At 37.8% G+C, this 27,270-nt stretch overlaps 1 protein-coding gene across 3 annotated transcripts; it reads left to right on the plus strand.

Moving 5' to 3' along the window:
* The first annotated feature begins 132 nt into the window (after window positions 1-132).
* Window positions 133-25,881, plus strand: ANKMY2 (ankyrin repeat and MYND domain containing 2). 3 transcript variants are annotated; one of them, XM_081346513.1, is made up of 10 exons: window positions 133-360; window positions 9,081-9,145; window positions 11,608-11,746; window positions 12,507-12,605; window positions 13,135-13,295; window positions 18,873-19,084; window positions 19,487-19,622; window positions 21,287-21,415; window positions 22,568-22,685; window positions 24,758-25,881. In XM_081346513.1, the coding sequence occupies exons 1-10, from the start codon at window positions 294-296 to the stop codon at window positions 24,973-24,975; spliced, it is 1,344 nt and encodes a 447-aa protein (XP_081202639.1). In that variant the 5' UTR covers window positions 133-293; the 3' UTR covers window positions 24,976-25,881. The 3 variants fall into 3 exon arrangements, with proteins under 3 accessions (XP_081202639.1, XP_081202641.1, XP_081202640.1); XM_081346515.1 differs by having other exon boundaries at window positions 23,607-24,968; XM_081346514.1 differs by having other exon boundaries at window positions 23,612-24,968.
* The last annotated feature ends 1,389 nt before the right edge of the window (window positions 25,882-27,270 follow it).

Genomic DNA, 27,270 nt, shown 5'->3' on the forward strand with positions numbered 1-27,270 from the left:
TTTTCCTCGCACATATATGTGTGACCGACTAAGCCGCTCAGGTGTCCTAAAGCGATGCATTATTGCCCTATACATGTCAGCCTGGCTTTAAACCCTCCCTCTCCCCGGTGAGAAGGTGAAACCGGCCATGAGGTTGGAGCGCGCGCGGAAAGGCTCTCGTAAAACGCAACAGAGTTGCCCCAGCTGATCGGCTGTGGTTTCTTTTTTCTGCCTTCCAGGGCTAACAAGCTCCATTTTATTACTGTTGGCAGGGAGGGGAAAAACAAAAAGGAAGAATACACATAAAATAGGCTATGGCGCTTCCAAAGAGAGGAGACTTGAATGTGGAGGAGAAAGCATTGCTTGAAGTCATTAGCAGCGGTGAGTGGTTTGCAACGCGCTACTGTCTCAGTTTGCATTCGCTGGTTTGCTTCCTTGTTCAGGCCCAGACGGTGAAGGTTTTGTTTCTCGCAGTTGGAATGGTTGGAGGCAGCTATTTTTGGTGGCTGCGGCGAATCGTTATGCAAATCTCATGGTTAGGCCTGATGGTTTTTAAAGCGGGTTGTTTTCCGACAGTGAGTGTAAGATTTAACAAGGTGCAGCTTGTTCAAATACAAGATAAGGAAATCAGTGGAGAAGTTGCTAGTTCAGATAATGAAGTTGAGTAATGCTTGACCGCTACTCAGGTGCCATTAAATCTAGGCCTGCTCGTGTATGACCTGTAGTGGTCTTCCTGGTGTTATAGGACATTTAACTACTTATAGCAGGGGTCTTCAAACTTGGCCCTTTTATGACTTGTGGACTTCAACTCCTAGAATTCTTCAGCCAGCATGCCTGGCTGAAGAATTCTGGGAGTTGAAGTCCACAAGTCATAAAAGGGCCAAGTTTTATTCTTATTTTAATTTTCCCAACCTTTACTATTCCAGTCCTGCCAAAGATGATCTCGGTATTATATCCTTGTCTGAAACACAGATAAAAAAGTTCCAGATAGTCTTTCTTCCAGAATCTTCTGAATCTACAATTTGATCACCTTCTCAATAGCCTTCCCTAAAAAAGGGAAACTTTAGAGATAGAACAAAAATTGTGACACACGATCAGATCCAACATGTTTCTTAAAATGGGGTTGAAACACTGCCTGTTTAGAAAGTAGTGGGATTACCATTGCCTAGATCCAATCTCACGTTGGTCTTCCAGAAAGCCTTGATCTACAAGGAGAAATATAGGTATAATACACAAAGTAACCACATCCACAGCTTCTTGGGCTGTCTCCAATTCCTGAAGACCAAAAGACTGAAACAGTTTTCAGAAAACTAAGCCAGATATGCCTTAGTTATCTCCAGTTATCTTAGTTATCTCCGACTTATGCAGTTTGAGGGGATCCGAGCAGGTGTATCCAGAAGATGCCTTAAATAGTCCTTACATATGTTCCACTGACCGTTTTTATTTAGGAGGGAGTGGGTTACTTTGAATAGGGCTGTTGACTTCCTATTTGCAGATATAAGAACAGAAAAATAGTTATGTTTTGTCACTCTTATGAGCAAAAAAAATTGAAATTGAAAATTAAAATTGAAAAAGGTACAAGACAGGGATGCCCCCTATCACCATTATTGTTTGTTTTAACGTTAGAGATTTTATTAATTAAAATTCGAGAGTCCTCTATGATAAAGGGAATTAAAATAAAAAAATGATTATAGATTGAGAGCTTTTGCTGATGACTTGGTTCTGACAGTATCTCAACCGATACAATCGGTTATAGATTTGATGGAAATTATAACTCAGTATGGTAAGGTTTCTGGGTTTAAGGTGAATAGTAATAAGACTAAGATATTATCTAAGAATATATCTATGAGTGAAAGGGAAATGTTAATTAAATTAACAGGTTTTGAAATAGTAAAAAAGGTTAAGTATTTGGGAGTGTATATTGCAGCTTCAAATGTAAACTTATATAAGAATAACTATGAAACATTATGGTTGAAAATACAAAGGGATTTAAATAATTGGAAAAAATTACAATTATCTTTACTGGGAAGAATCGCAGTTGTTAAAATTAATGTTCTGCCGAAGTTTCTCTTTTTGTTTCAAATGATACCTATATTGAAAAAGGATGCCAACCTTGATGAATGGCAGAAGGGTATTAATAAATTTATTTGGGCGGGGAAAAAACCAAGAGTTAAATTTAACATTTTACAAGATGCTAGGGAAAGAGGGGGACTCAAGGCGCCAAATTTGAAACTGTATTATGATGCAGTGGTCTTGACATGGGTTAGCGATTGGCTTAATTTAACTAATAAGAGAATACTTCACCTTGAGGGTTGGGATTTGGTATATGGATGGCATGCATATTTGCTTTATGATAAAAAGGTGGATAGGGCTTTTAAATCTCATATTCTTAGAAGTGCCTTGTTACATGTCTGGAAAAAGTATTATTATAAGTTAAATTATATAATACCGATTTGGGGAATTCCTGGACACGCGATAGAAGGTGTATCTATGGGAGTGAGTTTGGATATGTTTTCCTATAAGCAATTACTTAGATTGGAAGGGAATGATTGGCAACTTAAATCATTAGATGAGTTAAGACAAGAAAACATAAGTTACTCTTGGTTTCAATATACCCAATTGAAAGCTAGGTGGAGGTTGGATCAGAAGGTTGGCATCACAATTACAGATGAAAATTTAGTAAAACAAATTAGAGATTTAAATTGTGCACATATAAAGATATATAATGTTTTAATTGAATTGGATTCGGAAACGGAAAGCCAATAGAGGGTATAGCATAGCTTGTGCAAAAGCTTTTTTGTGTGTGTGCTAAAAAAGGTGCCGGAACGCCATTCTGAGCGTTCTATGAGAAAAAAAGCCCTGCTTTTATGTTTTAATCTTATGATTTTAAATATATATTTTTTTATTGTAAGTTGGCCCAAACCTCGCATGTGGATTGCATACAAATATTATATAATCGGTAAATAAAGGTAGAACATATGTTAAATATACATCAAATTAAATTTAATTTAATTTAATTTAATAATTTAATTTCTATACCGCCCTTCTCCCGAAGGACTCAGGGCGGTGAACAGGGCAATACACAATAAAAGTCGAATACAAAAATTAAAAAGCCATTAAACATCATGCCCATAAAATCAATACATATTCAAGTTAAAACTAGTTTTAAAAACCCAACCCCATCCCGTCAGACCAGGCCAGCTTGTTCGAAAAAGAATGTTTTGAGATCACGCCGGAAGGAGCAAAGGTCGGGGGCCATCCGGAGCTCAACTGGTAAGCGGTTCCAAAGGTCTGGCGCCCTCAAATTCTGTCACCTAGGATGCTCAGGTGGTCCATATTCCTATCTGCATACACTTACAAACCACTTAGAGTTGATTTTGCTTCTTCAGTACCAAGATGTGTATTCAATAAAGTTTATTTTTTATGACACCTAAAAGTCATAAAACCACAACACAAATACAGAGTGGGGGAAGAGGACTGGCAGACCAAGGGCAGAAAGAGAGGGAGGGAGAGAGAGGGAGAGGGAGAGAGAGAACATGAATATATGTGGTTGTCCTTACTGGACTTTTAGTAAAGAACATTTAATGAAATGATGTTGTCTTCCGAGTGAGGTTCAAGGTGTTAGTAATGACCTACAAAGCCCTACATGGCATGGGTCCGGAATACCTTGGGGAGCACCTGCGGCCGGCGTCAACTTCCCTCCGCCCAGTACGCTCCCACAGAGAGGGCCTCCTCGGTGCCACCGGTCAAAGAATGCCGACTGGTGGCCCCCAGGGGGAGGGCGTTCTCTGTGGGTGCACCGGATTTATGGAACCATCTTCCGGTCGAGCTCCGGATGGCGCCCGATCTCCGCTCCTTCCGGCGCGATCTTAAAACCCATTTCTTTAAACAAGCTGGCCTGGCCTGATGGGACGGGGTGGGATTTTATAAATGGACTTCAATTTTTAATCTGTACTAATTTATTATGGGCATTGTTTAATTACTTTTTAATAATTTTTAATTTTTGTATTTTGTTCTTATGTATTGCCCTGTTCACCGCCCTGAGTCCTTCGAGAGAAGGGCGGTATATAAATTAAATAAATAAATAAATAAATAAATAAATAAATAAATAAATAATAAATAAATAAATAATATGCTTCCCAACAAAGTCAATTCTTGCTCAATGACAGACCAAGGAGTTAACTCTGAAAGGCAAGAGGAAAATCTAGAAGAGATCTGTGCAACTTGTAGAAGGGAAAGGCCCACACTGATAAATTAAAAATCTTTGTGGTCTGCAAAAGAATGCTGGTGGGCTAATCAATGATTTGGTGACTAGAGGAGCATCTACAGTGTTGGAGCTCGTGGTCATGGTAAGCTATGGAGGCACTAGGCAACATGACTTTCAGGGCAGTGGTGGTGATTTTATTATTATTATTTTTTAAAAAGTCTGTGCTCTATCCAAGGGTGCTTGGTAGGCTGCATGTACAGGCCTGGTCTAGAATTTATTTTGGAGCATTCAGCTATCTAGAGCAGGCATGTCAAACTCATTTTGTTTGAGGCAACTTCTTATAAAAGAAATGCCATTAATTTGTTTTAATAAAACAATTTAAGTCAATTTTTCACTTGATTTCAAATTAAATGAATTATATTGGTTGACAATGAGGTTTTTTTTAGTACAATTGCCAAATGCAATAAACTGGTTTTAGGTATATGTTATTGGAAGGAAAAAGCAATCCCTGCTGCGTTACTGATCCCACAGAAGCATTTGCATGTATGCAGGTATCCTTAGGGTGCCATAGTTATGGATGAGAAATATTGGTTGCAAAGTTAGCATTTCTGGATGTAATACAGATATTTTGGACTTATTTTTGTTTCTTTGCATGTTTGATATTTTTAAAAAGGCATATGCTACTGACCATGCTTATGCACATATGTAACATTTTTTCCTAGGATACATGACTACTGCTTGCCCAGAATGTGAAAAGTGAAAGATTGTGAATAAACAAAATTTTAATGTACAGATAATACCACCAGAAATTATTTTAGCCTTTTTAATAAATGTTGTTATTGATGTTAAGCTCACCATGGAAAACATCATATATTGTTATGTATCTACTAGGTTAATTATTTAAAGACTGAAGTGCAACATAACTAGATTCTAAATAATCTATTTTTCAAAACACACAACAGTCCAAACAGTAAAAGTAAAGTCCAAATTAAGAATATTTCATTCTTAAGAATTGTTTAATTTAAAGTAGTTTAGTTGTAATAGATGTTTGTAGATTCAAAATAGTTTTCGAGTATTTACAAAAGATACTATTTTTTTCTAGCATCAGCTAAATTAGACATATTACATTGAGAAAAATGTTTCTCATTTCTTTTCTTATTGATTTATTGATTTCATTGAAGAGATGTTAACATAGGAAATAGATTATTTTGTTATCTAGTTTTACCTTCCAAAAGACAGAAGCAGATGAAAAATGTGAGGTTCTTCTCTGTTGGCTTTTTTGAATTAGCTATTTTAGATTCTAAAAGTTTAGTTCCTAAAGAAGTAACCTTGTAAATAATTTTAATGTCATCTAGTGCAGGGTAAGCAAACCTGGCTCTTTTATGACTCAAGGACTTCAACTCCCAGAATTCCTGAGCCAGGATGGCTCAGCTTGGAAACACTCTCTTTCCCCTCAGCGTGGCTGGCTCAGGATTTCTGGGAGTTGAAGTCCATGAGTCATAAAAAAGAGCTAAGACTGCAATAGGCTTTCCAAAGCCAATAGAGGCAGCTTTTTTTTTTCCAAAAAAAGGTGCCGGAACGCCATTCTGAGTGTTCTATGAGGAAAAAAAAGCCCTGACTATATGACAACCAGTTCATGCTCCCTTCAGTTCATTCACATGATGAGATTCAGACAATGTGCTTTGCTAACTGTATGCTCAAAATTGCATTAAGCTGAACAGGTGACTGCTTTGTAGAACACTTCAGTCTTTCTATTCAGGTTTGCTCCAGATACATTGGACTATATTTTCCTTAATGCTTCTAAGGCTTAGATTCACATTGTGAGTCTTCTAAATTCATTAAAATGGTGTAGCTTCTATCAGCTTAGATTGATGCTTCAGCGATAACTGTATTATGCACTCAAATGGAAACATATCATTTGGAATATTGAAATCTACAGGTACCTGCCTTCAAAAATGGTTCAGAAACTTCAGCCAGAAGATTCCCTGACATTAGATAGCATGATTATATTATTCTATCTTCACACTGAAAAAAATAATCTGAAGCTCGTATTTATTTATTTATTTATTTATTTATTTATTTATTTATTTATTTTATTTTATTTTATTTGTATACCGCCCTTCTCCCGAAGGACTCAGGGCGGTGAACAGGGCAATAAATACTAAAATACCGAAATACAAAAATTACGAAGAGATTAAACCATAATGCCCAAATACAACAAATAAATTACATAAAAACAGTAATAAAACCCAAATCCATCTGACCAGGCCGGCTTGTTCAAACAAATAGGTCTTTAGATCACGTCGGAAGGAGCGAAGGTCGGGAGCCATCCGGAGCTCAACCGGTAAACGGTTCCACAGATCAGGCGGACCCACAGAGAACGCCCTCCCCCTGGGGGTCACCAGTCGGCACTCTCTGACCGGTGGCACCCTGAGGAGGCCCCCTCTGTGTTAGCGCACTGGGTGGAGGGAAGTTGATGCCGGCCGCAGGTGCTCCCTAAGGTACTCCAGACCCATGCCACGTAGGGCTTTAAAGGTCATTACCAGCACTTTGAATCTCACCCGGAAGGCAACTGGAAGCCAATGCAGCTCACGGAGCAGAGGTGTAACATGGGAGTATCAGGAGACCCCCAACACGACTCTCGCGGCTGCATTCTGCACCAGTTGGAGCCTCCGAGTGGTCCTCAAGGGCAGCCCCATGTAGAGAGCGTTGCAGTAGTCTAACCAAGAGGTCACGAGCGCATGAGTGACTGTACTCAATATTCTAACCGAGAGGTCACGAGCGCATGAGTGACTGTACGCAAGAATATTTCAATATTCTTGTCAGATATGGCAATGAAGTTGCTATAACAGAAGGCATTTTTAAGTAATGGTAAAAAATAGAATATGTTTCCAAGGGGGGAAAAAACTTGTTGCCAGAATTACAGTATTTTTAGCTCCAAGTGTCAGCCTAACTTTGGGAACTCATTTTAAATGTTTGACTTGATGTCTTTGCTTTCAATTACTTCAATAATCAACTACAGGTAGTTGTTGGCTTACGACCACAATAGAGCCCAAAATTTCTGTTGCTAGGTGAGACAGTTGTTAAGTGAATTTTGCCACATTTTACGACCTTTCCTGCCACAATTTGTTAAGTGAATCACTGCAGTTGTTAAGTTAGTAACATGGTTGCTAAGTGAATCTGGCTTCCGCATTGACTTTGCTTGCCAGAAAGTTACAAAAAAGTGATAACATGAACTTGGGACACTGCAACTCTCATAAAAATGAGTCAGTTGTGCCCAGCATCTGAATTTTGATCTGAATTTTGGAAATGCTGCAACAGTCGTAAGCGTTGAAAAGTCATTTTTTCAGTGCCATTGTAACTTCAGATTGTCATTAAATGAACTGTTGTAATTTGAGGACTACCTGTATTCAGCTATTCTGTTGATTTATTACCCTGTTCAATTGTTTTCCTTTGTGTAGCTCAGGGTAATAAAATTAACAGTAATACATAAAATTGAGAAGTGGCACTAATCCAGCTATTATTTTTATTTGTATAATAAGTAGAATTAAGAAATATTAATGAAATGAAAAAATCCTTCCCACAAAATCTAGTAGTTTCTTTTTATCTTGATTTTTTAAAATAGTAATATGAATGGTAGAGTTTTTAAATGCTATCTTTTTTTAGATTATATGCTTATATTTTTCTGCTTATAGAAACAATGGAAAATTAAAATTATTCAAAATTAATGCATGAACTTCACTAGGGAATTCTTAGTAACCATTGTTAGATAATTGTTATGCATTAATTACTTTCAGACATACAGGTTTTTTATACTTTATACTTCTGCACATAAAGAAACCTAGCCCTTAATAAATTGTTTGCATACCAAATGCATCAAAAATTATATATATATTAGCAGACTGACCAAAGCAATAGTCAGTTGCTTTGTTTCTCAATAGCATCAGAATCTGCTATATTTCTAATTAAATACTGAAGTTAATCCTGGTGAACAAGGAATATGCCAAATAGTGTTAAATGTGATTAAGATTGTATCCTTTAAGACCAGAGGTAGCAGGCAAAAAAATATGTATCTGCCCATTTTATGCTTTCACTATGTTCTGGTAACCTACCGGTATTTTAATATAATTTGTAGTATTTCCCCTGAACCTAGAAAGTAGTCAGTGTTATCAGAATCGGACCATTTAACCCAAAACCATGTACGAATCATCCAAGCATCATTGTCCAATGAGAACATTTTGTTTGTGTGAAATCAGAAACATGAAGTAATGGTTATGATTTCCCAGTTACTCCTCAAAAGAAGTAAATAGGAGAAACAGGCTGACTGAAAATACAAAGCTCTTGATTGTAAAGTTTACTATCAATATTTGTTAGTCACAGAATATACTTTCCAAGTTTTGATTGCCTGAAGCATATCAAACCAGTTGTCACTAATAAGAACTAAAGTTAGGCAAGGGCTAAATTCCCCAAAGGTTGGCCCTTGGCCTAATTGTGTTCTTCCAACAGTAAAATGATGCAGGTGGTGGCCATCATTATGGTTTCAGTATATGTTAAAAAGGAGGAGGACAGATCTAAGACCAAAAACCTTGGAAAAAATTTATCCAAAATAATTTTGTAGTTTATTATTTCTTAATAATAACATATTTGGATAATAAGGTACAGTAACTTTAATTTATAGTTTTAAAGATTTTTATTAAAGTTTAAAAGTGTAGAATAATGATTAAAATATTGAATTGGAATTGGAAAAGACTCAAGATTCAGTCATGAACTGTGAATGTAAATATTTTATAAGATTTATGGATATTTGGAAAAAATACAGTTTAAATACATTGAACTATATAATGTAATAAACATTTTTTTATGATTCCTTCTCATAAACTTTTTTTACTTTTAGGAAACACCGAAGAAGCTTCAAGACTTCTTGGCAGCAAGACCGTCCGTGTGAATTGTTTAGATGAGGTAACATTTGACAAAATTATATTTTTTATCTGAATCTAATAGGTTTCTTAAGCCAAATAAAACCTAACAAGACATTTTGCCACAAATTTAAGATCCAGGAAGTAGCAATATCTGAAGTGCATTTAACTTTGAGTAAGAATCAAGTAACAGCGTTCTGTGTGCCTTTGGCGTCTAGTCATGCCGGCCACATGACCACGGAGACGTCCTCGGACAAGCGCTGGCTCTTCGGCTTTGAAACGGAGATGAGCACCGGCCCCTAGAGTCGGAAACGACTAGCACGCATGTGCGGGGGAACCTTTACCTTTAAGAATCATCGCTTTTAGATAAGTAGTGGCATTAAGCAATACAGATGATAGAAAAGCACTTAGGTGAGGTGGGCAGGGTAGAAATGTGATCAATAAAAAAAGAAATATGCTTTAGACCAGGGGTCCCCAACCTCTGGGCCATTGCTCACTACCAGTCCATGGCCTATTTGCAACTGGACCGTGTGAGTAGCTGACTGTGTATGCACAGCCCCCTCATGTGTCATAGGTTCTTGTGACCCCATTCATGCGAGTGTCGCAGGCATCATAGCCCCATTTATGTGAGCATCGTGGGTGTTTAGGGCCTCACTTGCACAAACATTTGGGGCCCACTTGCGCAAGTGTCATGGGTGCTCGGGGCTTGCGCAAGTGCTCAGGGCCTCGTGTGAGCGTTGCATGTGCTTGCGGCCCAATTTGTGTGAGCATTGCAGGCACTTAGGGCCTTATTTGTATGAGCATTGCAGGCATCAACGGCCCCATTTGGTGAGCATTATGGGTGCTTGTGGCCTCACTTGCATGAGTGTTCAGGGCCTTATTTGCACGAGCACTGTGGGTGCTTGCAGCCCCACTTGCAAGAGTGCTCAGGGCCATGGACATCATGGGTGCACTTGCCGCTTCCACAAAACAATCCCCTCTTCCCTCCCGTTCCAGGCCACCAACCCAAAAAGGTTGGGGAACTCTGCTTTAGACTCTAGAATTTATCATAGTTTAGTAGTGGAAAACTTGGAAGTTTATAAATCTTTATATTGTTTTAGTTGCTTCTAATACCATTATTATCCACCTATGGATTTTGAATATTTTATAATGGAGCAAGTCTTACCTTTTTGTTTTAACATTAGTTAAATTATTCTGTATTTGCCATTACTTTTTTTTCATTGTTTGCTGTAAAAAAGAAAAAGAAATATGAAGTGCCTAAAGAGATATATTTTGTTGGAAATAATACCTTTCAAATGCAATCCTATTCATGTTTATTCAAAATATGTCTCTGGATTTGTAACCATAAAAATGATTACAACATAACTTCCAAATGCATTCATTTTTTCAAAGATTTTCTATCTTTTGTTAATGTTAATCATATTCTGAAATCATTTTAAAGCTTCTATCTTTCCAAGCTATATCAAGTCCAAATAGCCCTTCAACTAGCTTTAATTACAAATCTGTATACTCAAATAAAGCTAAGAATATTTATTTTCAATTCATATTTTAGATGACTTGAAAATGAAATTATCACATTCCCCTATATTTAATGCTCCAGTGCTCCAGAGAATATGATTTAATCCAGTGTTTTTCAACCTTTTTTGGGCAAAGGCACACTTGTTTCATGAAAAAAATCACGAGGCACTCCACCATTAGAAAATGTTAAAAAATTTAACTCTGTGCCTATATTGACTATATATAAAGTAATTCTCTTGAATAGGAATCAAATAAACACAAAGAAAGTATTTTATAATTACTTTTCAATTTTTCCCACGGCACACCAGGCAACATCTCGCGGCACACTAGTGTGCCGCGGAACAGTGGTTGAAAAACACTGATTTAATCCATCCAGAGGCCATGTTCTACTAAAGGCAATTCATTCTAGTAAACCACATCTGCCTTTTGATTCAAATGTTGATGTAATTTTAGGTACACATTTTCTTATCAGTATTTACTGGTTTGAAGTCTTTCCTGGGATGATCAGTCAACTTTGTCTAAAATCTTAACCCTATGTTTTATTTCTTTATCCATACTGCTGCTTCCAATTAGAAATCTCAAACAGATTTAAAGTAAAATTCAAAATAATGAGACAACATACTAAAGCAAATGGACATAAAACAGACACTAAGTGTTATATAAAATATCCACAATAAACAGAAAATTTCTAAAAGCAAATAAAAGTAGCAATCATAAATTTAAAAAAAATAACAACTTGGTTATATTAAGGCAATGGAGTTAAAATATTTCTGTTAAGCTATGTAACAGTAGAAATATTACACTCTTATACTGTTCAGCTGCATTGTTACTGGGCCTTAGGGCTTCCCTGCATTTTCTATTTTTATCTTTAAGATTCTAACAATTAATATTTTTTGTCAGTCCACCTAACATCAATATTATGAGTCTTGCTATGGTACTGTTAAGTAGAAAACAAATGGAACTTTCATTTATATATTTTTCCATTAGCATGGAATGACCCCTCTAATGCATGCAGCATATAAAGGTAAAACTGATATATGCAGGCTATTGATGCAACATGGAGCTGATGTAAACTGCAATAATCATGAATACGGATATACTGCCTTAATGTTTGCTGGACTTTCAGGTAAATAGTGCTTTCCTTTTTCTCTTAAATATAGTTTCTTATTTAGGCAAAGAAAAAAAACCTGTTAGTTCTTTTCTCAGGGACTACAGAAGTGTTAGGAAGATTTCGCTTTCTACCAAATGTATAAAAATGATAATATCCACTTTGATCTGATGGCATAAGAATCTCTTAATGATGTATATATTTTTAAAGTTATATTTTATTTTATTTTTATTTGAGTTGTACTGATAGAAAAAAGCAAATGGTAACAGAATTTGAGGAAATCAATGGGATGGGCATTTTAATTTGGTATAAGATTTTGTAGCTTGATTTAATATAAAATAATTGAGTGATGGATCATGTCCACAGAACTGCTTTCTCACCCATATATTAGAATTATTTGGTTCATGCTCTTTCTTTTTCTCCTAATTGGAGAACATGCAGAATCTTTGGCATCAGTTGATCACAGTAATGGTGGACTGGAGGGTGAATAGCAGCCAATTAAAGTTCTAGAAAGCAAGAGTTCAAGATATCTTGTTGATAATTGTTTCATCTTTGCAAAGAGAAATGTTCTGTGACTCCAGATACTTTTAATTGAAGGCACAGTAAGGGAAAGAAAAAAATTTGAACCTGTGTAATTGATTCTGTTAGAAAACCAATCATTTGATTTCTTTCTTGTTAGTAGAAGCATTAGTTTTAATATCTATCAGAGGGAAACATATTTCATTTATAGTTTGAGAAAACGTCTTTAAAAAGTCTAAATAAAGTTTCTTCATTTTAGGCAACAAAGAAATAACCCGGATGGTGTTAGAGGCTGGAGCAGAGATTGATGTCGTCAATTCTGTGGGAAGAACTGCAGCTCAGATGGCTGCCTTTGTGGGTAAAGATCTAATTCTATTTATTTATTTGATTTATAATCCATTCTTCTGCTGTCTAAATATTTAAGATACCTTCTGCATTTTCTGTTAAAGAATGGAACTTGATTTGCATCATATGTTAAATCGTGAAAAAATGTAAAATATTTTGGTAGGAAGAGAACTCTCCCTTTTAGCTAACATACCCATACATTATTTTGCTTCTGAGTATGTGGTACTTTATATAAAGTTGTGAAATATTTCTAGAAGTATTAAATCTTTGTCTAACTATACTTTTTAGGTTGGATTGATACAGCGCATTTAACTAAAGAATTACTGGCCTGAAAAATGGGAATGAGTTTAAAATTATATATCAAAAATGAATCTATTTTAGATCCAGAGTTTTCTGTACAGAAGAGTTGATTTGAAGCTATCAATTATTAGCAAATAAATTATTTTCACTGTCTTATGCAGTGAACTATGCTTCATCACCAAATGACCAGTTTTAACTGTGATTTCTTCCACTTCATAAAAGGAAATCATTGCTCTCTTTAGGTCAACATGATTGTGTAACAGTTATCAACAATTTCTTTCCGCGTGAAAAGCTAAACTACTACACAAAACCACAAGGACTGGATAAAGAACCCAAGCTTCCAATTAAGTTAGCTGGACCTCTACATAAAATTATTACAACTACTAATTTGCATCCTGTTAAGGTACAATATATTCTTATTTGGATATGTTTTCTTAACATGTTGCCAGCTAATTGGTCCTGCACAAATGAAATGAATCCCATGACATACCTAATTTGTATCTTAAGGCTGATTTCATATATAAGAATTTTTATTACTGTATAGTGCAATCATCTTTGCAGTACCTTTAGAGTGTAATTTTCACCTAATGTCCACTTGAAACTCATGTTTTCTCTGCTATAGTGTCCCAGATTTTTGAATGTACAGACCAGTGTTTTTCAAATTTGGCAACTTTATGTTGTGTGGAATTAATTCAGTGTTGGAGTTCAGCATTCAGTGTTACAATTCAGTGGTACAATTCTCAAAACTTATTTAATACCCATGCTGAGTTGGAATTTTTACAGTTGTATGCAGAACACATCTGGAAGTTACTAGATTAGGTAGACTCATGTTCGTCTGCTTAACAAAGTCACATTAAAACAAAGTACATGCCAGTATAAAGTTTACTTTAGTTATGGAACAGTTTTTGTGAAATTCTGTTATCAGCAAGAGGTATCTATTTGCCTTCTAGAACATTGCTTTTAGGTAGCAGATGAAAGATTCATTTAATATGATTGTTTATTTTATTATATTTCTACTTTGCTTCAATCATGATACACTTTAAGTTAAAAGATCAAGGGTAAATTTCCAACCAGTTATAACGATTAGGATATCAGCCCTGACATGCAACACTAAGGATATAAAAAATGACAAGAAACAGAAAATAAACTGTTTTCCAGAAATGGAAAGCAGTTTGGCTATTACTCAATGACAGGCCCACAGAGGAAACACAATTTTTAAAAGATTTCAGAAAATCAACATGGACAAGATAAGTGTGATGTCCAAAATATAAAGGAGCCCTGGTGGCACTGTGGTTAAACTGCAGTATTACAGACAGTCCTCCATCCTTCTAAGATTGGTAAAATGAGGACCCATTGGGGGCAATATGCTGACATTGTAAACTGCTCAGAGAGCGATGTAAAGCACTATGAAACAGTATGTGTCTAAGTACCACCAGTCGTCTAGCAGGTGGGCGCCACTCACTGGATACAGCTGAGTCAAGACAGCTGGGTCGGAATGGAACAAGTTGCACCAACTAACTCGATGTGGGGACAACTCGGTTCCCCACAAATTCCTAATTTCCCCAAACTGCTAGCAGCAAGCACATGCACACGCGTACACACACATTCCAGGTTTGGGGACTTTTATCCACAAAGGAAGGAGAGGGCCTTCTCCTCAAGCCCAGGTATGATTGGCAGTTTGCTAGCTCAGATGTGCATAAAAGTGTCCAAGCTTGGAGTGTGTGTGTGTGTGTGTGTGTGTGTGTGTGCGCGCGCGCGTGCACGCATAGCATTCCAAAGGAGACGTTATTCTCCCAATCCCAGACATCATTGGTTTCCTCTTCTGGCAAAGCAGGAGGTGTAGGACAATGTGCTACATGTGGAAGCGCGGAGGAAAAAGTTTGCAGGAAGCCATTGCCTCCAAGTCCAACTTCTGCCTTGACAGATCTCTGGAGAGCAAGAGGAGGTGGCAGGGGAGCAGTACTCCCAGGTCCTGCACAAGGGAGGCTGGGTCTTCTCAAAATGGAATTCCCATTTCCAATTGTATGTGATAAGGGTGCTGGTTTGTTGGGGCAGCCTTCCATTGCACATCTCCCCTGCCATCCCCTCCTTCTCTCCATAGATCTTCAGGAGGCAGATCTGGAGGGCAAGGCGCAGCCTCCATATTGGCCACTTCTACCTCTCCAAGCCCTCCTCGATTAAACATACATTATATAAATTAAAACACAGCCAAAAAGAAAACCTAGTTAAACCACTAATTTCAGCTCTTCACATATTTTCTGGAAAAACCACCTTTATTGATGTTAGGAAGGAAGAGCAAACCTTATTAAGGAACTCTTAACAGGAAGGGAATTGAAGACTCCAAAAGGTCTTGTTCTTTCTAATCTGCCTTCCCTTTGAGCCTTTAATTCTCATTATTTTATTATTATGTATTTAAGAATATCAAAGGCCTCCATAGCTCAGGATACTCACCTTAAAATCAGAACCCAGAAAAACTTAGTTAATTCGCAATACTGCCCTATAAAGACTGAAAATAATCTTTGGACCCTGAGAGCATGCAGGTGTCAAGTCAGAATATTAGTGGCATATCTGTCAGCAACTGGAAGTGCATAAGTCCATGTACTTTCCTTTCCTGCTCCATAACTCAATCCATACATCCTTTAATTTTTCAGACACATCTTTTTCTCACTGCTCCTTAAAACCCCCCACAAAGTATACTGTAATTAGCAGGAAAAATAAATCTAGCATTTCTGAATTCTTTCTCCAAGGGGGAAAGGAAAGTTCACAACCTGCAGGTTGCTAGCAAAGTCATCAAAGAATGTAGTTATTTCTACTAAAGGCAAGAATAAATAATAAATCAATTTTGCAGCTCTCTCCTGTTAGTACATCCTTTTACCTCCAGAATGTGGCTTAGTATTGCACAAGGGGCTAGGCTAAAATCCAGTTGACTAGTTTGCAGCCAGATGTTCGGTACAGACCTTGCCTATGTGATTTTAATAGCCCAGGAAGGGACAGGAAAACAAACCCAAGGAATAAATAAACCATGATGGGTTACACTTGTTTTGCCCTTCTTTGATTCTTCTCCCTAGCAGCAGCCCATCAATTTTAGAACTACCTCCTTCAGAACCTTGGGACGGGGCTGGATCCTGCTTCCCCCTTCCCCCTGCAGCTACCTCCTTCGGAGCCTTCCCCCTCCAGCTACCTCCTTCAGAGCCTTCCTGATCCCAATGCGCTCATGACCTCCCGGTTAGACTACTGCAATGCTCTCTACATGGGGCTGCCCTTGAGGACCACTCGGAGGCTTCAGCTGGTGCAGAATGCGGCCGCGCAAGTTGTGATGGGAGTTTCCCGATACTCCCATGTAACACCTCTCCTCCGCGAGCTGCATTGGCTTCTGGTTGCCCTCCGGGTGAGATTCAAGGTGCTGGTGATGACCTATAAAGCCCTAAATGGCATGGGTCCGGGTTATCTTAGGGAGCACCTGCTGCCAGCATCAATCTCCCATCGTCCTGTGCGCTCCCACAGGGAGGGCCTCCTTAGGGTGCCGCTGGTCACTGAGTGCTGGCGGGTGATCCCTAGGGGTAGGGCGTTCTGTGGGCACGCCTGCCCTGTGGAACGACCTGCCTGTGGAACTCCGGACCGCCCCCGACCTTCGTTCATTTCGCCAGGACCTAAAAACCTGGTTGTTTGATTTATCTGGCCTGGACTGAGGGGTTTTAAATTTTTAAATTTAAATTTTATATTTGGGCTATTGTTATTTAATCCTATTTTAATCTTGGTTTTATCTTAATTTTTGTACTGTTTTAACTGTTTTTAACCTTGCCCTGTAAACCGCCCTGAGTCCTTCAGGAATAGGGCGGTATAGAAATCTAAATAATAATAATAATTAATAATAATAATAATAATAATAATAATAATAATAATAATGGGGCTGGATCCTGCTTCCCCCTCCAGCTACCTGCTTTGGAGTCTTCCTGATCCCAACGGGGCTGGATCCTGCTTCCCCCTCCCCCCTCCAGCTACCTCCTTCGGAGCCTTCCCCCTCCCCCCTCCAGCTACCTGCTTCCTAGCCTTCTGATCCCAACATGGCTGTATCCTGCTTCCCCCTCCCCCCTGCAGCTACCTGCTTCGGAGCCTTCCTGATCCCAACGGGACTGGATCCTGCTTCCCCCTCCCCCCTGCAGCTACCTCCTTCGGAGCCTTCCTGATCCCACCAGGACTATCGGCATGACATCAGGCAAGAGTGCAGGATGAGTCCCGCTTTGCAGAACGAAGCTGTGCGTCAATCAGCTGGAGCCCCAAGCTGATCCTGGGCGCTCAGCAGAGCCCTGGCAACACTGCAGCTCCAGCTGACTCTGCCACAGGCCTACACTTTTACACTTTTTTTTTAGTGCTTTTCAACCTGCCGTACGCATACTACCTGCCAGGTGCTGATTTACCATCAGTGATACGCGTACCATGGGTTGAAAAGCCCTGGTCTAAGTTATATATTTTAATGGAATTGCCGGAGAAACGTCATCCAGCCTTAACATCTTAAACTTTGAGAAGTGTAAAACTACATAAAAGCTTTTCCCTAATAATTCTAACTGATTGCACTGATACTGATTAGAGCAGACAATCTGGAAGGTGTCCAATCCTAAAGGGCTTTATAGGTCAACCCTAACATCTTAAATTCTACTTGGAAACTTACTAGTAACTATTGCAGCCTGCAAAATTGAATAAGTGCCAGTAAGCACATGGGATATAGTTTCCAAGTAGACTGTAAGGACAGCCCCAAGTGTATTGAAATACTTAATATATATGATAATGAGGGCAGGGGTTGCTGTAACTACGTCCATTTACCCCAGGTATGGCCACAACTGTGCACCACCATAGGTGAGCATGGCCATGGCCTCCATGTATCACTTAGTTGCACTAGCAAAATTATAGCTTGATGTTTATTGACTAAACATCAGTAAACAAAAACATTTCACTGGCAACAAAGGCAGAGAAAAACAGCAAGAAAGAGATGATTAAAAACAACATTTTATATTATTTTTATCTTTTATGTTTCAAAAGGCAGAACAATACTGAGGGTAAATCAGTATTGAGTAGTCTTTCATAATTAAGGGTTTAACCCTTTTATGTACATACTAATACACACCAGAGAGAGAGAGGGAGAGAGGGAGAGACAGACAGACAGAGCGCATGTGCAGTCCTGTTAAACTGCACTTGTTAATGCTTATTATAAAGTCTTAATTCAAAAAAGAATTAACTTTATTTCCTTTTTTAAATTCAATTTATACAGCAGCCTTACACTCATAAATGTAAGATAAAGCAATCACACAACAAATAAATCAATTAAAAATTATAGATAACAGTCACTTGAAAAACAGTAGATTATGAACAGTCATTTTATGGGTTCCACATCACTCTGATCACAAGACCATTAAAACTGGGATCAGCCTAATATTGGGGGAATGCTCTTTCACAGGTCACATTCAGCAGCAAAAAAAGCTCTTCTCTTGGTGACACTTTGTAGTGGATGGACTGCAACAAGTCTCTTCTGCCAGACCCAATGGTATCGGTACATGGCACTGGGGGGAGGGGTCCCTCAAATAAGCCACCTGAGGGATTTTAGAGGTTATCACCAGCTTTAAAGGTTATCACATGCAATTTGAATTGGCCTAGAAGCAAATTGGTAACCAGTGCATCTCATTGAACAAAGATAACATATATAAGTGTAGATTCATACACAACTGCCCCACGCTACTGCATTTTACACCAATATAAGTTCCAAATAATCTTTAAGGGTGACCCCATATTAAATGCATAATTTATATGAGATGACTAGAGCATGAGTGACCTGTGTGTAGAACCTCCTCTTTCAGGAATGGTACACAAAGCAGTGCAAAGGCCTTCCTAACTTGACTTTGAGCCATTAGTGTAGAAGCATATCCAATTGTGCACTGGCTATGTTTTAGGAAGTACAACTTACTGGGTATATAAACGTTTTCTATAGGTTGTGTTGCTGGTGAAAGAAAATCCTCTTTTGGCAGAAGCTGAAGCAATGCAGAAATGTTACAAAGTATTAGATCTTATCTGTGAGAAGTGCATGAAACAGAGAGAGATGAATGAAGTCCTTGCAATTAAAATGCACTACATTAGCTGCGTTTTCAAAAAATGTATCCTTTTCCTTGAACAAGATGACAAATTGGATGGATTAATCAAAAGGTATGTTACTTTTTCAGTAGATGGCTTTTCCATACAATATATTATCTCTCCACAATTACAGATTCTTGCACTTTTCGTACTCTTAAGTATGAAACTGGGGCTTCCCATTACGTTATTGGGTTGTATGCATGATTTGAGAGGTAGAGTAACTGGCTTACTTTTCAGTTTTGTATAGGTTAGCTAAAGTTGGTAATACATACTACATTCTTTAGAAATTAGAATCCAATGCTGTTGTTTGAGGTGAATGAATATACTGCACTCACAAAACTCCTATATTAAGTATTTGCATTGTAGTTTTTCTTAATGGTCTGATCTTATGCTACACATACATTTGCATCATGAGTAGGAAGAAAAAATGTGGCCAACTTATGTAACTTCAGCTATATTTACCTTTAATTTCAGCCTATTAAAAGGCAGAGAGAGAGATGGATTTCCAGTTTATCAAGAGAAGATCATCAGGGAATCTATTCGGAAATTTCCTTACTGTGAAACTACCTTGCTTCAGCAGCTTGTGAGAAACATTGCTCCTGTTGAAATTGTGAGTGTATCTTGATGAGCAGTATGTCTGTTGTTTTGTACTGACTGAACATTTAGAATCTACAAGATAGTTTTAAGTATGTATTATTTACACCTGTTCACTGTAACCAAATTCTAATTAATGTAAGGAAAGGGGAGAGGAGACAAATTTGGTTCTTCAGGTGATTATCTCAAAGTGTTCTCTACCTACTTCATGTTGTTTTCCAAAATTGTCTTTTGCCTTAGTTCAGCTCTTGCTAACCTTTTGAGTTTCTAAGACTTGCATAGCAGCCATGAAAACCAAAGGTACCAGATATTACGGATTCTTTTAGTGTCATCTTACTAAATATTTGGAGGCAAAACAACTAGCACTTAGCACAAACATGAATCAATCTGGCTCTGGCTGCAGGGGGAAAAAGCAATCAAAGCAGATGCTTCAGTGCATCTGTTAAAAGTTATCTAATCCAGCTAGATAACTGACCTGAACACAATCGGGGAACAAGGATACATAAGCTTCCAATCTTATGCTGCTTTGTCCTTGTCTTTCTTTTCTAACTAGTACAGGGAAGAAATATGGAATCATGTTTTACGAATCCTTAAAGGTCTAATAGAAGGCATTCAGCAGTGACATAATCCAGGAATTAGCATGGGTACCAAACCTTCAGTCCTTCCAACAGATTGTTTCCTCATTTAGACATCTTTAGGATAAAACATAATGTTCCAATTCATGTCGATATTCACTGCCAAAAACGTAAAACTGGATGCTTTTGGGACTGACTGGCTGATAGGTCTTCTTTATAGCTTTTTCCTTAAGATAATTTCCAAATAACATAGAAGTCCTCACAAACAGAGATCATAGTTATTCTGGTGATACCTGATTGCCCTTGGTTTCCAATTCATCTAGATCAGGCATGTCAAACTCACGAGGTCACGTGACGTCGCGCAACGTAACGGAACTTTTTCCCATTGCCGAAAATGGGATGGGCATGGTTTCTCTGTGATGCTCCGGCCTGCGGGCCGGCAGTTTGACACCCCTGATCTAGATTAAGCAGTGTGGAATTGGCAAACAATGCAGAGTAAATAGTGTTGATTTAGGGACAAGTTATATGATCTCAGCCAAACCTACTTTAACAGTAGAATGCAAGTTATTCACCAGTGGGTCTACTTTCTTGAACAACCTTTTCTTAGAACACTTCCATTAATAGATTTATAACAGTGCTTGAAAGGGGTTTTGGCTTGATGTGCCAACAAGAATCAAAATTTGTCAGGCAAGTTCTTCATTTTCCTGCCTTTTGTTTTGGCAAGTTAGATTAAAGGCCTGAGAATCAATGTGTACCATTAAGTGACATATATCCATTTTAAATAGTATTTGGAAATCTACAGGGAAATGTAGATTCTTCTCCATTCTCTTTTTAAATATTTTCTCATGAGTAAAAATACTCGATTGTGTAGATTCCTTAAATGGAAACTCTAGTCCTTTCAGCGAGAACAGTATTTAGAAATTTTGTCTGAAATCATTTCATTCTTTTCAGGATACCTGGTATTAAGGTAGATGCATGTCAGGTACTTTTTAAAACAAACAAACAAAAAACAACCAGAGCATAGAGGATTTTTTTTCCCCTTTGGTCTTGGACTTAGAATTCTTGTTAAGAAAAACTGCTCTTTCATCTCCCTTTGCCTCTCCAGGGTTCTGATCCTACAGCATTTTCTGTACTTACACAAGCTATTACTGGCCATATAGGCTTTATAGATGCTGAATTTTGTACAACATGTGGGGAAAAGGGAGCGGACAAAAGATGTTCCACGTGCAAAATGGTAAGAGTATGCAGATAAATAAACAAAACTATCCTCATCACATACTATATATAACCAACACTCCATTCCCCCTTAGGTTAAACATCATGCAAATTTTTATTTAATTTTATTTTAATTCCATTTATATCCCGCCCTTCTCCAAAGACTCAGGGCGGCTTACAAGCTTAGCAGTAGCCTTCATTCTATGTATATGCCTGCTTATTAGGGCTTTCACACCCCTCCCAAGCAGCATTATTACAAAGTCAGCTTAATTGCCCCCAACAATCTGGGTCCTCATTTTACCTACCTCGGAAGGATGGAAGGCTGAGTCAACCTTGAGCCTGGTGGGATGCGAACCTGCACTAATTGCAGGCAGCTGGTGTTACTTAAGGAGGCATTAGCCCACTGCTCCACCAAATCACAAAGGCACAGCATGCATCACATGTGGAAAAGAGATCACTGCTCCATACTTTGTAATCCTTATAAACAATTCGTATTTCTGCCATATCCATACTGCCTTTTCCTCACACTTTTTATTTCTCTTCAAGATTTTCACAACTGTGTATTACTTAGTCTTCGTGAGCCATTCACTTTCCTTCACGTATGTTTTATAATTTAGTCATCATTCAATCTGTCTGCAGTCTTAACAACTTCATACTGGTCACTCATTAAGTCATTCTTGCCTTCCTTCAATTATCACACACACTTTATAATCTTCCACATTGCATTCAACTTTCATTTTTCTTGACATACCCAATTTCCACTTCCATGTATCAATGGCCAGAAGCCCATTCTCACAAAGTTTTTTTGCTATTTTCAGCTAAGGTTTTTTTATACATTATCTTTCTTCTATCACTTGTATGTTCTTTCTTTTCATTTTCCCATCCTTTGTATTTATCAAATAAAATTACCAACAACTGAGTGACAACCCATAACATTTAATGGTATTGTATCTCAATCTTCAAAACTATTTTTACCTTTTAAAATGAAAACAAGAAAATAACTTCTCATTATTGAAATTCTAACTGTGGGAGCAAACAGAATGTAACTGGTTGCTCATTTATTTGAAAATTCTCAGTTGTATTTTTTAATTGTAAATGGATATCTCTGATCCTTAGGTAATTCAAATTGTTTTAAAAATCAAAATGGTGAAATACTTTTGTGGATTTTCAGGTTATTTACTGTGATCAGACTTGCCAGAAAATGCACTGGTTTACGCATAAGAAATCGTGCAGCATGCTAAAGAAGATTTATGAGAAACAGATGGAAGACGCAGCCAAAGAAAATAAAGGTTGAGATGCCTTATTATTTCAAGAGCATTTAAGAATATGTCCTTTATGGTGGGAAGTATCTTCAAAACAAACTAATAACTAAAACAGATGCTGGTTGTATTCCAAAATAACAGGATATGACAATCTTTACACTAGTGTACTACTATATTTTTATTTTTGTCAGAATTCATCCCCTTCCCTGTCATAAGCTTCTTCAAAGACATTATATTGAGACAACATTTTATGCTGGGATTATGTGATAGGAGTTTTTTGATGATTTTTTTTCAGACAGACCTTTTGCAACCTTGAGCTAATAATCTTTCTCAATCTTAAAATCTATTTCTTAGCAGTTAATTTTCACCTGAAAATTTTATTTTTGTCAAGTGTTAATATTGGTTGGTACAAGTAGTCTGCAAGTTACAACCAATTTATTTAGTGACCATATAGTTTCAACATCACTGGAAAAATGAATTTATAACCAATGTACAATTATTTATGACCTTCACAGTGTTCCTTGGTCACATGATTACCATTAGAGTTAGTATAAATAGTCCTTGACTTGTGATGGTTCAAAATTATAGCAGACCAAAATATTCTTATGACCTGATTCTGAATTCCAACCCCTCCTCTCCATGTTCACATGATTACATTTTGGCTGTTTGGAAATCAACCTGCATTTATGGCTATTTCTAGCATCCTGCAGTCATATGACTGGGATTTATGATGTTTTTGCTGAAGGGAATACAAGAAGAGAGTAAGCAGGCACACAATGGGGAATTGGCATTGCAAGAGTGCATGGTGAACAGACAGAGTATTCTTCATTGTGTTCCTCTTTACTCTCTTGTAAGTCCTCTCCAATCTCTCCTGCAGTGTGGGGTACATCAGGTACAGGAGACATTGCCGATAGAAATTTGTTTTCTTCTTTTCTCTCCCTCTCGCAGAGCAGAAAACTCACTAGGGAGATGATACAAAAGTAAGGCAATGCCTTCCAGCCAGGGATCCATCTCCTGGGCCGGCCGGCCAGGCTTCCTTGCAGCTCAGTGCCCTTTGGGGGATTGATGGCCATCCGACAACATCTCCCGCACTTTGCCAAATCAGGCAGAGAGATAGCTCCATGGCTGCTCACCAAATCCTGACCTCTTCGCAGTCCCCTTCTTTTGATCAAATTTTTCTTCACAACAAAGCAGCTGCCACCACAAAGCACCATCTTTTTCTCAAGACCAGTTAATTTTTCCCCACAGATCCTGCCCCATTAAACAGAAAAAAATCAGCTGGAGTCCCAGGTTGATGTGATCCAAGCCAGCAAGTCAAGCTGCCCATGGACACCTTTTTTTGCAAGCACTCCAGGGCAGAGACTCCAGCAATGCACAATTCAGAATGTCAAATGGAGCCAAGAAGGCTCCCCTTTGAGTTGCTTCAGATTGAAGGACAGTTGGGAGTAGATATACAAGAGATGTCAGGGATCTTTCCATGGCAGACACACAGTCATACCTGTGGTAAAACAAACATCTTGGACAGGAACAGAGGATAAGGGAACTGTTTTAGCACTCCACACAAGCACCTCAGGCAAGAGGAACCTTGTTGACACCGTCCTTTACCACTTCTTCCTTCCAGTACCCATATTGGACTAGTTATGCCCACCCCATAACAGGAAGACCTTTTTTTCCCTCTTGTGGATCCTCTTCTATCCAAATGTCTGGAAGTTGAGTCATGGCAACTGTTTGTTGGAATTTTTTTGTTGCTAATCCAAGTAACTTCTTCAGTCTCACCAAGTTAGTTAGCCTATTCACATTAGGTAAAAAAATATCCTGGAGGACATACATGGTTTTTCCCTAACCAACCTGCTCAGACTGAACAACCTAAATATTCTTTTGTGCAGACATGATACTTCTACTGTTAAAAATATTAACTCATATAGCATCACATTTTAGTTAAATTTGTCCTTTTAATTTACTTTCAAATTGACAAAAATATTACAAGTAGCTTTCTTTATTAGTTGTAATTCAGGCAGGGGGGTGTCAGTTTTCTGTATTACTTACCAAAATGTACATGGTTGTATATTTCACTTGACACATGCTTGTTTTCACTCTAGAAGCAGCACAAACTTCAGAATCTATTTTAACAAGTGAAGAACAGTGCTCTGAACCTGAAACTCATAAAGATATGGAAATAAAAAGTACTGGAGACCAAAGTGAAATGATTCCCAACATAAAAATGATTGTGTCATCTCCAGCAGTTTGTAACTGTCTTGAAGAGGAAACTACTTCAAAAAACATTGTTAGTAAAAAAGTTCAAGAATCTGAAGAATAAAGTACTTTTGAAAGAATGTCATCTGGACTACAGTCTATAGACTGGATTTCATAACGTGATAAGTGCTCAATGACATATTGGATTTTAGCTTATATCAGTTTTTCGATCAAATAATTGTGATAAAGTTTAAACAGATGGTTGAAATCAGAATAACATAAACCCATCTGTTTTTGGTCCTATACCTTAGGTATGTTTTAAAAACCAGTTTAGTATAAAAAAGCTTTTTATTTAATTCAAATATCAAGTTACTACTATAATGATATCTGAAATATAAACATAGTCCTTGACTTAGGACTGGTTGCTTAGCGACTGAAGTTATGATGGACCCTCCTCCAAAGCTACTTAAATATCTATTTCAAAGTTACACCTGTTGCAGCACTTCTGTGGTCATTTGTTCTTATGACCAACTGCAGCAATATCCCTGCCTATTTCCCACATGCTTTGGACCTGCTTCCAACCCACAGGGCCCTACAACCTCCTCCTCACCTTTAAAAGATCTCTGGTTAAGAAAGGATAGGTCTCTATGTTCCTGGACTTCATGGCCAGTTATCGCTGCAATCCCATCACTGGCCACTATTGAATTGTGGCCACTCAGAAAATGGCATCCTCTTCCAGGATTTCACAGCCCAGGAACGAGGACACCTGTTGTTCTCTAATCCTAGTTCCAGTTTGAAAAGTAAATGCACAATGAGTGAAGCAATATGAGGGTGTAGGTTCTACTGGGATAGAAACAAGCCCAAGGCTTGTAAGGATTTTGGATTTTTTAGGGTTTTTTTTGTATTTTAACTTTGTCTTAAACAAAACAAAATATATACAAAAATGACCTCTGACCATAATGGACAGTCTCTATTATGGTCATCAGTCGAAGATTACTTGTACATTAAAATTCCTAGTTTTCATCTAGTATGCTACTTGCCTGTTTCTGTTAAACAATATTGCTAATCTATATTGATTTGACTTTAATTACAAATTTTCAGTTATAGAACCTTTTTCAAACCAAATTAAGCATAATGTTTGCTGAAAAATTGACTAACAGCATGGCTATATATAAATATTAGGGATGCTTTAGTAATCAAATTAATCTTTGAATAATATGTTAATCACTCATAATCTGGAGTAGAGAGGTCTGTAACACCTTGAAGCCAGATTTATTGGGGGACGGAGGAAAGATAGGCTAAAACAGCTGAATTCCACAAATTTTCTTTAACTATACCTGACTTTCATTATATCCCAGACACTCAGATTATACTTTAGTAAATGTAGAAGCACAGACTGGTATTAACAGTATTCAGAAATAGCAATGTCAATTTCTCTCTTTGAGATTGGAATGGAAGTACAAATTATACAGGACAGCTTTTTATTTAGAAATAACCAAATTTAAATATAGTAGAAGCTATCTACATTTATCTGTTGGCTGCAGTGCTTATGTTTTCAAAGAGATACAGGCTTTGTGGGGGGAAGAATTACTCATTTACTACAACTGTGACTAATAAATTCATATATAAGCATATAAATAAGTATTTTTACCTGTGCAATAAATTATAGGTAATTCTCATTCAACGACCATTCATTCAGTGACTGCTCAAAGTTACCATGATACTGAACAAATGATATTTGCAGCCATTGCAGTGCCCTCATAGAAACATTGGCAGCCTGTTCACATTTAGGACCACTTCAGCTTCCACCTGCCTATATCCCACCATCTCTGCCCTTTGAGCCATCCTGCACCCCCATGGACCCTGCCATCTGCGTTCTGCTGTCCCCAGCTGACCTTCACTGTCTTCTTTCTCCTAGTGCTGTTGACAAGGCATGCCTACACCAATCTTCCATAAGGTGGCTGCAGGTCAGTGAAGCCTTCTTTCCAAATCCTTGGGAAGGCTTTCTGAGGCTCCAGAAAGGCTGCTTGCAGTTTCAGGAAGAAGAATTGGCACAAAAATAAATATCAGATAAAAAATTTTCGAACAGGCAAATAAACCCGGGAGATGGTTGGCTTATAGATTGAAAAAACAAAAAGATAAAAGGTGGATTAATAAACTATGTAATGAAGTGGGAGAGAGGATATACCAGACTGAAGGGGAAAAAAACACATGACATACGAATTCTATAAAAACCTCTATATAGACGATGAAAAGATTAGTGAGGGAAGAATCTGACAATACCTCATAAATGCCAATCTACCGAAGGTCCTGGAAGAATTCCAAAATATATTAAATAAGGACATAACACTTCAGGAAATTATAGACACAATTAAAAAACAGTAATAAAACACCCGGCCCTGATGGATTATTGTCTGAA

Source organism: Vipera berus (assembly GCF_964194415.1).
Source record: "Vipera berus genome assembly, chromosome: Z".
Lineage (NCBI taxonomy): Eukaryota > Metazoa > Chordata > Lepidosauria > Squamata > Viperidae > Vipera > Vipera berus.